At 43.9% G+C, this 14,314-nt stretch overlaps 1 protein-coding gene across 1 annotated transcript in view; it reads left to right on the forward strand.

Moving 5' to 3' along the window:
* CAT (catalase) overlaps positions 1-14,314 on the forward strand; it is a 60,013-nt gene that overhangs the window by 39,481 nt on the left and 6,218 nt on the right. The window contains exons 9-10 of the mRNA XM_077114379.1: positions 4,573-4,711; positions 8,237-8,367. Of these exons, the coding sequence (XP_076970494.1) occupies positions 4,573-4,711; positions 8,237-8,367 (270 nt within the window). The remainder of the gene's footprint in view (positions 1-4,572; positions 4,712-8,236; positions 8,368-14,314) is intronic.

Raw genomic sequence — 14,314 nt, forward strand, 5'->3', positions numbered from 1 at the left:
ATTTAACCCCTTTGTCTTGCTGTTATTCCTCGGCACTCAGTATGTTTTACATTGCTTTCTAATATGCTCTTTCCAAGTGTACAAAGAGTGAAAAAATCTTTGGACCAGAAATCAATAGGAAAATAATTGGTTTAATAATTACCAAGTAAATCAATCGTTTGGATTTTTGAACTCTTGACTATAAAACAAAGGTTGAAAATTATACACTAGATCAGAACTTAGGGACTGACAGCTGCTTCTCATGGAAGCATCTGATTCTAGCACAGGTATCAGTGTTCCATGGAGGACAAGCTAAGATCCCCTTGTTTTCTTTTATAATTTTTTTTATGACATTGGAACATCTGAGGCTTTTGTAGAAAGTAGGATTTTCATTAATTTTTAGTTCAGTTTATTTAGTATGAACTGAGTATCTATCTACTCCAGCGCTCAACTGGGGGATTTTATAAAGGATAGAAAACACAAGATAACTATAATGTAAGGTAGAGTGCATGGTGAAGCAGAATGAGAAACCAGGTCTTTTTGGAGGGAGAAGACTGAACAAAGTTTTGTGAACCAACTGTGGACAGTCACTTGCTGAGTTAGAAGAAATGAGATTTGGACACGTACAGCGGGCATATGTCAGAGGGGACCTTAAATCTTTGAATGAGAAGTTTGTACGGGGTCCCTTCTAGGAAAATAAAAGTTTTCTTCAGTTTTGAGACATATGGTCTGGTATATACCAATTAAAATCATTTCTGTGGATTCTGATTGGTATTAGAATGGAGAAAAGGGAAACGGTGTGTTAGTTTCCTGGCTGCTAAAACAAATATCATAAATGGGTTGATTTAAACAGTGGGGATTTATTGGCTCACATTGTTAGAAGTCCAGGCCTCAGGAAGGCGATGCTGTCTCCATGAAGACCATGGTGGCAAGCCATCCTTGGTACTTGGCTTCTGTGTCACATGGCAGTGCATATGGCGGTGATGGATCCCATTGCCTTCCAGCTTCTGGCTGCTCCCTGTCGCTTCTCTCTCTGTGTCTAATTTCCTTTGATCATCCACATTCAGCCATATTGGATTAAGACCCATCCTGATTCAGCTGGGTCCACTTTAACTGAAGTGAACCTCGTCACAAGGTCCTGTTTACAATGGGCTCACACTCACAAAGATCAAGAAGATGTTTTTGTAGGGTACCTAACTCTATGCCACCACACTTGGGTTGGGAATAGAAAAGAAAAGTCAAACAGATCATAGAGGATGAGCAGAAGTGTTTGCATTGAAACTGGGGAGAGAGGAAGTCAAGCCAATGCACTGCTGGGCCCCAAACCTCCCCTCCTGGTGGTTGAAGGGAGCAGAAGCTGAAAAGAAGAGGCTAATGGGATTTTCCAAGGCATGACATTGTCAAGGGCAGAGCTGAGACTGTTTCATCATGGGTGTTGGGGAACAGGATAAGGAATAAAATGCCACCCAAAGTCTTTTCACCAGAATCCAGGTCACTCTGGCTCTCTAGGTCTATAGTGGGACCTGCAGGTAGTCAACAACACTGAGTCATGAAATTAGAAGATTAAAGATTTGGAGGGAGGACTGGGCCCAGAGAAAATAACCTCCTAGCCAATACATATTCTCTACAACAAAAGAAAACAAATGTATAACCATCTCATTGCAACTGTGGGAAGAGAGTCCTGAAAAAGGATGATGCATGGAAATTAATCCTATGGTTTCTTAATATTCATTTCAGTTATGGCAAATGCATGTATTCTAAGTTTAGCCTGCATTCTTTATAGTTTAAGTGAGTTTTAAAAGAAGTGTTTGAAAAAGATTTCGTAGGTTCAGTCAAGTCAACAGTTTGCAGTCTAGTTTTCCCCATAACTTCTTAGATTATTAGCTGTGAATGCTAATACCATGGAGCTTTTTTAGAAACCTTAAAGATGGGGAGGGACTGTTGTATTCATTCTACCACTTAGTGATTAGCAGGAAATCATTTGAGATCTTTTAAGTAGACAAGTACAATGTAAGTATGGCCCTGGGAAGATTCTATGGGGAGGAGTGTGTAGGATGTACTGTTGGAGAAGGGACTAGAAGTGCAGGGCCAGCTAGGAGGACTTCCAAGTTACTCCCAGGGAGAGCTCGTGAGCACCTTATCTCCGGTGGTGGCCATTGTTATATGAATGGACAAAGTTCTGTTACCTCTCAACAAGGTCCGTTTTAAAACTTTGTTATCCAAAGTCATAAACCAGGCTACAGCAAAACAGCCAAAGTATTATGCAAGGGAGGTAACCTTTAGTCACAGAGAGACTGTCCTTGCAGACTTTCTTCACTCCCATACTCCGTGGTTTACCAAGAGTTGGAGAACAGGAGGAGAAGGAGTTGGACGAAGTGGTGGCTTGTATGGGAAAACTTCTGCGTTCTGACCCAGGCCCAGTGCAGAAGTTTAGGCACAGGCCCTGGGTAAGGCCTAGATGCAAGTTGGCATCAGGATACGGGGTCACTGCACCCATTTCCCAACCTTGACCTTGTGGGTGTCTCTCCACAGGTGGGGTAAGGTTGCCTGATAAACAGAAGATGGCACAAGAACAGAATTGTACACCTCCCGGAGGCTGCTTGTGGCCCAGTTGTGCCTCTGCCCTGTTGGTGGAGTTAGAGGACAGTGTAGTGTATGTTTTGATCCAAAGGAGGCAACCAGTTTCCAGTTAGAGGTGGCTCTTGGTCATGACTGTGCTTGCAGTCACCTAAGCATTGCCTTAGATTATTTGGGAGTCTGATTATGGGAGGTAGAGCCAGTGGGACAGAGCAGAGGGGCTGGATAAGCATGCTGGAATGAGTATTTGGTACAAAATATTGCACAAGTTGTCCTATTTACTTGTTTTGCCTCATAAAGTTAGGCATATAAGAATACTCTTTCAGATTCAAGGCCAGTGATGAAATTAATGAAAGAAAGATTGCTGAGAGAGTAGAACTTTGAATAGTTGGATACAAAGATTAGTGCAGAGTTAATCATAAAACTTTTTGTTTCACTACCAACTGAAAGAAATTTCAAAATGCTTACCATCTTGCCATGGTAAATATGTAACGTAATTGAATTCAGGACCTTCTGACATTGAAGGGTCATTATCTTGAACCTCAGCTTCCACTGGCTAGTACTTTGTTTATATCTAGACAGCTTCAGAGCTTTCAGATAATGCAGAATGTAACACTGGAGGTATTTTCTGAATAATTCCTATACATTGGTTTTGTATGAATTTACTAGTTTGCTTGAGAGTGAATAAATGGTAGCTCCCTCACCTGGGGCCGGGGAATGAGAAGGAGTGGAGTTAGGTCAGGATGCTGGGTAGCGCAGGTTTAGTTTCCTGGGCTGCTCAAGCACATGCCATGCGATGGGCTGTTTTTAACCACCGGAAATGTATTGGCTCATGGCTTTGGGGCTTGGAGAAGTCCAGACCAGGCCTGGTGGAGGCAGTGCTTTCTTCCTGGAGCCAGGCGTCCGGGGGCGGGCTGCCAGCGGGCCTCCCTCCTGCCGGCTCTCCTGGCCGGTCCCTCTTCTTCTCGGTTCTGTGGATGTTCAGCTTCTGGCTGCTCCCTCCGTGGCTTTCTCTCCCTGTGTCTGAATTTCATTCTGCTGATAAAGGATTCCAGTAACAAGGTTAAGGCCCATCCTGAATGAGGTGGGTCACACCTTAAGTGAAGTAGCCTCAGCCAAAGGCCCTGCTGACGATGGGTTCACACCCACTGGAATGGATGACGTTTGAGAACCTGGTTTCCTGGGGACAGTTAGCTCCAGACCACCATGCTGGGGCCTACTAGATTTATTTTACGACGGAACGCTTCCTCGGGAGTAGAAATCATACAAAGTGGACACTAACTTGTGATTTGGGGAGGTGGGGGGCGCCTTTAGGTGGTCCAGCCAACGGAAACTGAGCTGAGTGAGGGCACAGTAGTTTTTCAAAGCCTTTCTCCTGGGTTTCTCCCTCTCCCTCTCTCTGTTTGCACCTGGGCTGCTTTTGTATGCAGCCGTCATAGGCGGCTGCGTTCCACCAGAGTCTCTGTGGACCTGGGTCCTGGAGGTCTGACTTACCGCCCAGTCGCTCTAATGTCTTAGTCCCCAGAGGGGGCCTGGCCGTGCTGTTTCCATGTGACCCCCAAGCTGCATGGGACCTGGTAAGGGGGCGGGAAATGGGGACTGAGTGGTGGGGGGTGGGGGGAAGTTCTCGATTCTTCGATTCAGCATTAGTGGAGTCCTTCTCCAGTCTCCACCATCTCCAGAGTTCTGAGCAAGTGGGATTTATCTTTTTCATCACCGAACATCGGAGGACATGCTTTTTGAGGCATGTCTAACATCCCCACATTGATGGTGTCACTCCAGGACAGGCCGGGTTTTGTGGTGTCCATGGACAGAGTGCTATTTACTTACTATTTTTTTTTGTCGTGACATATGGCATCTATGCAAAAAAGCAGTGAATTTCAAAGTACATTGTAACAAGTAGTCATAGAGCAGATTTCAGAGTTGTACTTTTAAGTTTTGGAGTGAGGTTTAGAGACCATTTCTATTTTATACGCTGCCACGGAGAGTCAGCACCTGTTTCATTTGTAACCGCAGGGCCGCCTCTTTGCCTATCCTGACACTCACCGCCACCGCCTGGGGCCCAACTATCTTCAGATACCCGTCAACTGTCCCTTCCGTACCCGGGTGGCCAACTACCAGCGTGACGGCCCCATGTGCATGCTCGAAAATCAAGGTAGGCTGAGGGTGCTGGCTGCCCTGCCGGAAGGGGGCACCGCCAGAGCAGGGGGCTCAGGCGCCAGGCCTAGGACCACCTCGTGCTCGCCACGCCTAAACTGCCTGAGGACTCTCCAGGCTTGTATCTTTTTCTTATATTTCATTGAGAGTTCCGACTTCAGACTTTACTTGCTGCCCACCCGATAGTCAGAGGCAGGGAGAGTGGTCTTTGACACTGGTCACGGGAGAGTAGCATCCCAGTTAGGGGTTACATAAGACTGTTTAAACAATGGACAGTTCCTTAAATCACTCTTAAATTACCAGGACTTAACTCTTGGGGGTGCAAAAGCCAAGAGTTCAGGTCTTCTTTTCTCTGCACTCTTTGGGGATCTTGGAGGAGCTGGTCTAGTTAGAACTTGGAGGGAAGGGGTCAGAGAGGGTGTGAGGGAAGTGGAAATAATTAGGGCAAATAAAGGGGTTCTTCCCCCACCTTTTTTCTGCTAAGAAGTGTAGTTAAATTCATGCAAATTACTTAGTGAACTGGGGCTCTGATGTGTTTCGCTTTTTGTAACTCATTTTCCACATTTATAATTTTTTTTTCTTTTAACCACTTCTTTTGGTGCCACGTACAAACAGCCTCTATTTCTAATTTCTCATTCTGATTAGTCAAGAATGCTTGATTAATGTTTATCCCTTTTAGTATTCCACAGTTTAATTTAGATCTTAGTTTTCTTTTTTTTTTTTTTCCATATTTAGGACATGTTTTAGAATGAACTGCTTATATCAATCCCTTCAGAAATTTTACTGATGATTTATATTTATAGCCATAGATGTCTATATGTAGTATAAATCAAGTTTATTTTTCTATGATAAAAATAATACACATGTCCCAAAAGAAATTTGGAAAATACAGGGGAAAAGAGCAGGGAGACAAAAAACCCAAAGACCACAACTGTTATATTTTGCTATATTTCTTGCCAGTCTTTTCTATGAATATTTTATATACACTTCGGATCATTTACCAAGCCTTTCTATGTACTTAACAAGTTTACTTGCTTACCAGTTATATTAGGAAGGGGCAATATTTCTGCTCTCTGGAATTTACAAAGGCATGGGGTATAATTGGTCTTCCCATTTCTGTCTTTTGCATTTTACCTTCCTTTTTTTTTTTTAAACTTTTTTTTATTAATTAAAAAAAATTAACAAATAAAACATTAAGATATCATTCCATTCTACATATACAATCAGTAATTCTTAATATCATCACATAGTTGCATATTCATCATTTCTTAGTACATTTGCATCGATTTAGAAAAAGAAATAAAAAGATAACAGAAAAAGAAATAAAATGACAATAGAGAAAAAAAGATTATACATACCATACCCCTTACCCCTCGCTTTCATTTACCACTAGCATTTCAAACTGAATTTATTTTAACATTTGTTCCCCCTATTATTTATTTTTATTCCATATGTTCTACTCTTCTGTTGATATAGTGGCTAAAAGGAGCATCAGACATAAGGTTTTCACATTCACAGAGTCTCCTTGTGAAAGCTATATCATTGTTCAATCATCATCAAGAAACATAGCTACTGAAACACAGCACTACATTTTCAGGCAATTCCCTCCAGTCTCTCCACTACATCTTGAACAACAAGGTGATATCTACTTAATGCGTAAGAATAACCTCCAGGATAACCTCTCGACTCTGTTTGGAATCTCTCAGCCATTGACACTCTTTCTCATTTTACTCTTCCCCTTTTTGGTCGAGAAGGTTCTCTCAATCCATTGATGTTAATTCTCAGCTCATTCTAGGGTTTTTCTCAGTCCTTTGATGCTGAGTCTCAGCTCATTCCAGGATCTTTGTCCCAAGTTGCCAGGAAGGTCCACACCCCTGGGAGTCATGTCCCACGCAGAGAGGGGGAGGGTGGTGAGACTGCTTATCATGTTTTACCTTCCGTTTTTATTCTCCAGTTCTTGTTTTCATTCATATTCTTCCATTCTTTCATTATTGAAACTGACTACAACAGAAAGGTTCATTTACATTTTGAAATTCACTAATCAGTAATGGCTTCATTCTTGTTTCCCATTATAGTGATAGAGGAATGAAAAAACTCTTTCAGGATGTATTTTGACACATCCTTTGCCTAATTTTGAAAATAGAGATATGGGCTGGGTTCTTGAAGATTGATGAAAGAAGGGCATAATTGTTTACAGTAGTCAGTGACTTAAAGAAAACTCCCACTTTGAATAAAAGTCAGAATTTATTTGGAAATAGAATTTTTCTATTATTCAGATAGGCACATTTCAAAGAGCTAAGTCTCTTTTTTTTTTACATTTCATTTAAGTTATTTTTAAATTTTTTTAGTTGATATGTATTAAGATATTCACATGCCATGTAATCATCTAAAGCATACAAGCAGTGGTTCACAATATCATCATATAGCTGTGCAAGTGTCATCACAACTGACTTTTTTTTTCTTTTTTGTGAAAAATAACATATATGCAAAAAAATGAATTTCACAGCACATTGTAACAATTAGTTGTAGAACAGATTTCTGCATTTGGTGTGGGTTACAATTTCACAATTTTAGATTTTTACTTCTAGTTGTCAAAGAGCTAATTCTTAATACAGAATTAGGCCACTCCTGTTTAATTTAAGGTATGCAAGTACCAGCCTAAGGAAAGTATGGTTGGGAAAATACATATGCCACAATAAAAGAAAATTCTCATGATTTATTCCAGAAGTCATAAAAATGTTTTGATTATAATTGTCACTATAAACGAGAGCTAACGTACTAGAAACATCAGGTTAAAAAAAATCCCTTGGTAATTTATGTGGAGGGAGGGGAAGGTGAGGCTAGAATTGAGTTAAGTCATCACAGTCAGTGAAAGAGAGATACCCTGCGAATCCTAAAAACATTTAAGGAAGAGAGAAGTAGAGTGCTGGAATGATGTGTATATGTTGGACTCGAAGTCGAAAATGCCAGCATTCTAGTCCCAGTTTTGTCACTAGATAACTGTGTGACCTTTGACGTCTCAGGGCTCAGTTTCTGTGTCTGTAAATTGAGGAAGCAGAGCCCACAGCTTTGGGATGTGCTCCAGTGTTCAAACTGAGCATAAGCCCAAATAAAACCTGCAAATTTGAAATGTGTTTCTTGGGTTTCATCTTCGAAGGTGGCCAGATCAAACCTTTATAAATTACCCTTGTGCTGGTAGGAATCAGATTTTATAGATTGCACCATTTTAAGCTTTCAGGTGGAATTTGAGATCTTTTCATTGAGAGCCAGGATGAGACAACCCCGCCAGAAAATGACAGTATTATCTAAGAATCTTCGTTCTGCCTGTAACTAAATGTGTGTGCATGTATTGTGGTGTCTGTTGATATATATGCTATATATATGTTTGGTGTCTATTGATATATGTACTTCTGATATCATATATTATAAATATGATTGTCACTTGAACTTATCCCATTGATTGCTTGCAGACTTACTTCATCTTTCCTCTCCCTGAGTGAATTTGCCTGTCTTTCTTTTAAAGGTGGTGCTCCAAATTACTACCCCAACAGCTTCAGTGCCCCGGAGCAGCAGCTTACTGCCAAGGAACACAGCACCCGATGTTCTGGGGACGTGCAGCGTTTCAACAGTGCCAACGAAGACAACGTCACTCAGGTAACGGCCTCTTCTTCGGCCTTGGGAGTCACTTGGTAATTCTCCTCATCTATGTCGGCATGTTTCTCCTCTCTAAAAGTGTCTCTTGTGTCTTACTGAACTTAGTGAAAACTTATCCCTAATAGAAAATCAGTCCCTTTACTGGGTGGATTTGAAGAGATGTGTCACTAAGCTCTTTCAGTCCAAGGTAAGGGGACTGTTCTGAATTGATTTAAGTTAGATTTGAAATTTGGGTCCGGGTGGAAGTCAGGCTCTACACAATGGGAAACCAAGGCCAGAATGCCTGAGAAAAGAGAGTTTGTTACACACACAAGTCCCAGAGAGAGGAGAGTCCTGAGAGGGCGATGGGACGTGCGATTAGCCTGGGGAGCTCAGCCAGCAGGTGGGGGGCACACAGGTAGAGTGACAGGGTCCTGCCTGGGGGTTTGAATCTGTATTATGGTCCTGGGGTGTGAGTTGGTAGATTTCCTGTGAGAGTCAAAGATTGGTTAAAGCGAACGTGTAAAAGGAGAAAGGGACTGGGGTTCCCGGTGGGGGTGGGGGTAGTTAGCTCATCACTTGGGACTTGCTGTGGGTTCTGGGTGAGGTATGTGGGTGGTGTGGGTGGGGGCCACGGATGCGGGTGTGGGTTCTGGGGGAGGTTATGCCCCAGGGCTGGGAGGCTGCTTCTAAGTAGGCAGAGGTCAGGGCTGAGGCAAGTGGCTCTGCCAAAGTAAGATGGATGCTGACTACTGAAGATTATGTCTGAGTCACCCCCAGACAACCTCTTTTGCTGCTCAGATGTGGCCTATTAGAATTCTCTAAGCCAACTCAGCAGGTAAACTCACTGCCCTCCCCACCTACATGGGACATGACTCCCAGGGGTGTAAATCTCCCTGGCAATGTGGGACAGAAAGCCTGGGATAAGCCAGGACCTTGGCATTAAGAGATTGAGAAAGTGTTCTTGACCAAAAAGGGGAAGAGAGAAATGAGACAAAATAAAGTGACTGAGAGATTTCAGATAGAGTCGAGAGGTTAACCTGGAGGTTATTCTTATGCATTATATAGATACTCTTTTCAGTTTATGGTATAGTGGAGTGGCTGGAGGGAACTGCCTGAAACTGTTGAGCCGTGTTCCAGTAGCCTAGATTTTTGAAGATGACTGTATGAAGATATAATGTTTACTATGAAAAAAAAAAGGTGGATGCTGAGGGTGTACACCAAAACGTCTGATAGTTACAACTATCTATCCCTTAATGACATGCTCTAATTTATTTGGAGGATTGTGGTAATTACTTGGAGGATTTGGGTGGTTGACATCTTTACTAGCAGAGGCATAGCATTATTTAGCCAGCACATAAGGCACTTGAGGATATGGTTATTAGGAGAATGTCAATAAATAGTACACCCAATAGTAAGAAGTCTTTGTATAACCATTTCCCCCACCCTTCAGGGGATAGCTAGGATGAAATGCTGGATTCATTCATTGTAGGGTCTGAATTGTAAGTTGAAAACACCTTGATTGTGTTGTCAAATGCTTTGATCTCTTGAGCCATCTTTTGTAACTTGATTTTGACCAGCTCCCAAATGATTAATACATGCAGCAGGAGGTATTTCTTACAGGACAGACACCTCCCTATTTTTGACCAAGAGGTAGTCTAAGGCTAGAGAATCTGTGTTGTATTAGCCCTTATTAGCGTGTTAGGGTAGGTTACATGCCAACTGGGTGTTAGTTCTGTTAATTCCTTGTAGTCCCCCTTTGCAATCCAAACTTTTGTTTTAGAACAGTATGTCCTGCAGGCTGGGGTAGAAGACACTGAGTCATGTAGGTTTGATTTGATTACACTTGTAAAGATTGGTGCTGTATGAGACTTTTATTAGGTTACTCCTGGATTGAGAATCATTTATGCTTTGGTGCCAGTGGACCCACTTGCTATACAGGCTGGATGGCTTTGGGTTCTCAGCTGTGCTTGTGACATGCTGGGCACAGGTAGTTGAGGAGCACCAGCCAGCAATCTCTGTACCATGCCTGGGTACAATTTTAGGATTAGCCAAAGATGTTTAAGCATTCCTGGGCCTGCATGGTGAGGCCTTGTGGTTTGGTAAGTAAGCCTGTGACCCATGCAGCCGGCAAAGCACTAAAACCCAGAGCCAGGGTGAACATTGACATTGCGTGGTCAGCAAGGACTAGCTTTGGCCCTGCTGTTTATATCATGACTGCTGAACTTGGTGGTATTCCTTCCTTACTGAGACAGTGCATAATGCTTTTTGCTCTCTGGCATGTTTGCCATCCCAGGTGTTGTGCCTTTTATGAGTAATGAGCATTCATGGCAGGGCAAAGGAAGGTCATTTTTTTTTATGTGACTGGCGTTCGCTAGACACAGCTCTCCTTCACCTCTAAAGGTGACCCAGACTGTTCCACTGTAGTTTGGGAGCTATAATCTCTACTTTCCCTTGAGTCCTGCGGTGTTGGGGAAATGGTCACAAGTAATTAATATGATAATGGGAGAAGGGGTTTATCCCCATCTCATGGAAAGTGACCCCTTCTGTGGGATCTCGATGTTTGGTTTGGGAGCACAAGTCACAGCCTTTGTAACTGTGTTGGCAGTGATGGGCCTAGAGATGCTTGGGGAGCCTGAACGAGCAGTCTCTGAAGGACCCATTGGATAGGGTTATAAGGATGGATTTTAGGTAGTTTTTCATCAGTGTATTCTGGTGTGGTGAGTCAAGCCTGTATGGAAATGAATGAGGCTGCGAGCTGTTTCCAAATGTGGAAGCATACAAGCTGTTTCTCTTCTATGAGAAAATTATTGTTTTTTTGGCCTGACATCCCTGTGAGCCCTTTGACTGCCACCCAGGAATTAATGAAGATATAGAAATTGGGCAGCTGACAGCTCCAAGCTTCCCAAAGGGCTTACTGAACCTCCTTTGGCTCTGCTAACTGTGTAGACCAGTCATCTTGGGCCCAGGGGTGTTGTTTGAGGTAGGGTGAAATGCAAACTGTGTGGCATACAGTGGACAGCCTTGCTGTCAGTGAGATGTGCTGACCTCTTTCCATGTGAGGGGGTTGGCATTAGGGGAATCTGCGAGCACGGGCTGACCAGTTGTGGCCCCGTAAGCACCTCCACTTTTAGAAGAGCCCAATAAGCAGCCAGGATGTGCCATTTTAATGGGGCATATTGGGTGATAGATGGAAAAGGGGAGCCTCTTAGCCAAAAATACTCTTTGGGAGCCATTGCTTGCCAGGTTTAGTCCAAGGACTCCAAGAGGCCTGTTCTCTGGTAGCCATGGCCTCTAATCTAAAATCTGTTCCCAGTGAGACAAGGAATATGACTTGGGAAATGGCCTGTTGTGCCAACTCTGAGGCATCTTATTAGAGTTCTCCCAGTAGAAAGCAGCAGATGTGCATGTGTGATTTTGTCTTTGGGCTGAAATGAGAGTGAGAGATATGTGTAAGCCTCACGGGTATTGGGCATGTCTTAGTGTCAGGGTTGGCTTGTGTTCGATGGTGGTGGGAATCTGGCTGTTTTGAGAGGACTAGAAGGTGCCTGGGATTTTGACAGTTTGATAGCCCTCATGTTTTACGGGGTGCTATTGCCCAGCCTCATTTTTTAAACGATGTGTGAGTGTGTCTGGGTCCTCTCGGAGGCCCTCTTTAGAACCGCCACTTCATCGGATCTCCTTTATATGGTGCCAGTATTAAGTGTTTTTATTTTATTATTATTATTTTTTAATTAAGTGGTTTTTAAAGACCATTTAAGTGTTCTCAGCAGCGGTTAGGATTTTTTTTCTTTTTTAGGTACTGGCAATGAGTAAAGCATATTGGCCAAGTCAGTCATAGGAAAGCAATTGCTCATGCTCCTTTGTATACTTTTATTAATCAGATGGTATTAGGAATAGGAGTTTTGATAGGAAGGACTTATGTTTTATGGTTGGTTTCATTGATGGCTAATCGTCCTTCATTGGGGGAAGCTTTTAGAACTGGCCCAAGAGGGCTGCTGTATGGTGAGGTGGTAGGTGTGATGGGTCCCGCGGTGAGGTCTGGGGTTGTAGACTGGGGCCCATGTTTCAGGGGATGCAGTGGTGTTTATCACCTTGATTGGCAGGGGTACTGCCCCTGGGGTTCTATTTGAAATGGCTCATGAGGGAGGCAAGGATTTCATCATATTTCAAGCAGTGGTTAAAGCATCAATACCTATATTGGGAAAGTAGGAACAAAAGTGCTACCACTTGGTGAGGGGTGATTGTGGGGTGATGGAATGATTTAATAAGAATTGTTTCAAGAGTCACAACCCAGGAGGGTGGGAAACTGGGCCTTTGGTATGCAGGAGGTGGTGGCCCATGGTTGGGTGGTCTCTGGGCCTCCTAAGCCAGGATCTGTGGCTTGGCCCTGAGTCCCCTCAGTTCAGCCAACAACTCCACCCCATCCACAGCCTCCAGATTGTACTAGCCCTGCTGATAAGGCTGAGCAAGGCTGGCCTGTAACTGGGGGAGAGGGTTCCCTGTAAGAAACTTCTCTACTACTTGGTGTCAAAGTGGGGGCCCCTTTAGGGACAGAGCTGAACTCCAGGTTTCTTGTCTCAATGCTCAAAGAAACGTTATGCCTATTGCATCATCTCAACCTTTTTAAGTAACGTAGGGCCCTCAAGTTGTCTGTCCGTGGGAAGTTGCCTTGGTGGTCATATCTGCTGTGGACTGGTTTCTTCATGTCTTTTTTTTTTGTCAGTTGGAGTCTTTAGTGATACCAGCCAAGGGCTTCTATTTTTTTTTTGGAATGAGAGTGGCAACTCAGATCCCATGTTAAAGACTCAGCAACTAATCTACCCCTTTCTTCTTGTCCTCTTGAACAAAATCTGTAAGTGTGATTCAGAATCTCCAATCAAATACATTTTTGAGTTTTAGTTTTTATTCGGGCTCTTGTTTGAGGTCCTGCTTGATTTTACACGTGGTGACAGGGAAGATTCATGGTTCCTGCTGGCCAGGCTTGTAGGCAGCCACCTCTCTCTCTCCCTAGGGTACACCAATTGACCCCATGGGGTGGGATCATCACACAACCCTAGATCACAGGAGCACAACACCAGAGCTTTCGGCTAATAAACAGCAGCACTTAGTAGGGCCATGCACGTTGCATGGGAGTCTTACATTTCTTAAGCAACTTAGAAACTTCTTCTGGTGTCTTAGGGGGTAACTGGCCTAATATGCTCAGTACCACTGCCAGACCCCTCCCCCCTTTGTTTTTGCACAGTAGTTCTTTTGCTCCCTCATACCAGGGGTTAGATTTTTTATATTTCCAGGGTTCAGGGGACCAAGAGTGACAGCGGCTCAGACAGCTGCAACATAAGGATCACAGACTTGTGTAGCACTGTTGCTTGCAGGGTGGCATTACCCTTCCCCTGGGGGAGGTGCCCCTCGAGTGAGGGTGGGTTTAGGACCCAGTCGCCTGGTCCACAGACACCATGGTTGGAGTCTCCTAAAGCGGTCTCCCAGCTGCTGTGGTCCAGACAGGGCAGGTCCAGGCTGCTCCCTTCCAGCCCCTGTGCATTTAGCCCTAGCTACCTACGTGCAGGTGGGGGTTGCCTATCTCCTGCCTTGCAGGCTCCTACTCTGGGGACTGCAACAAGACCTTCATTATGTAGTTGGTCCTTCTCAGTGTCAGCCTGATGCCAGCCATCCATTTGGGGGAGCACTAGGAACCACAAAGTATTCCCGCTTCCTGTACTAGAGCTGGCTCCTGGGGAGGACCATTGATTTAGCGTGGCAAGCTTAGGTGGCACCCTGCATAGGTGACAGGTGGCCACACAAAGCAGTGTGGATGGACGTCAGCAAGCCGTGGACCCTTCCCAGACAGAGTTAGCTGTCTGGGAGAGTCAGTCAGTTAGTGAGCCAAGAGCAGGCAAAAGACATGATGCCTTATTTCCCATGGCCATGACCAGTACACTCTGCTCACTGTACCACTTGTTCCGAATTG

Source organism: Tamandua tetradactyla, chromosome 8 (assembly GCF_023851605.1).
Source record: "Tamandua tetradactyla isolate mTamTet1 chromosome 8, mTamTet1.pri, whole genome shotgun sequence".
Taxonomy (NCBI): Eukaryota; Metazoa; Chordata; class Mammalia; order Pilosa; family Myrmecophagidae; genus Tamandua; species Tamandua tetradactyla.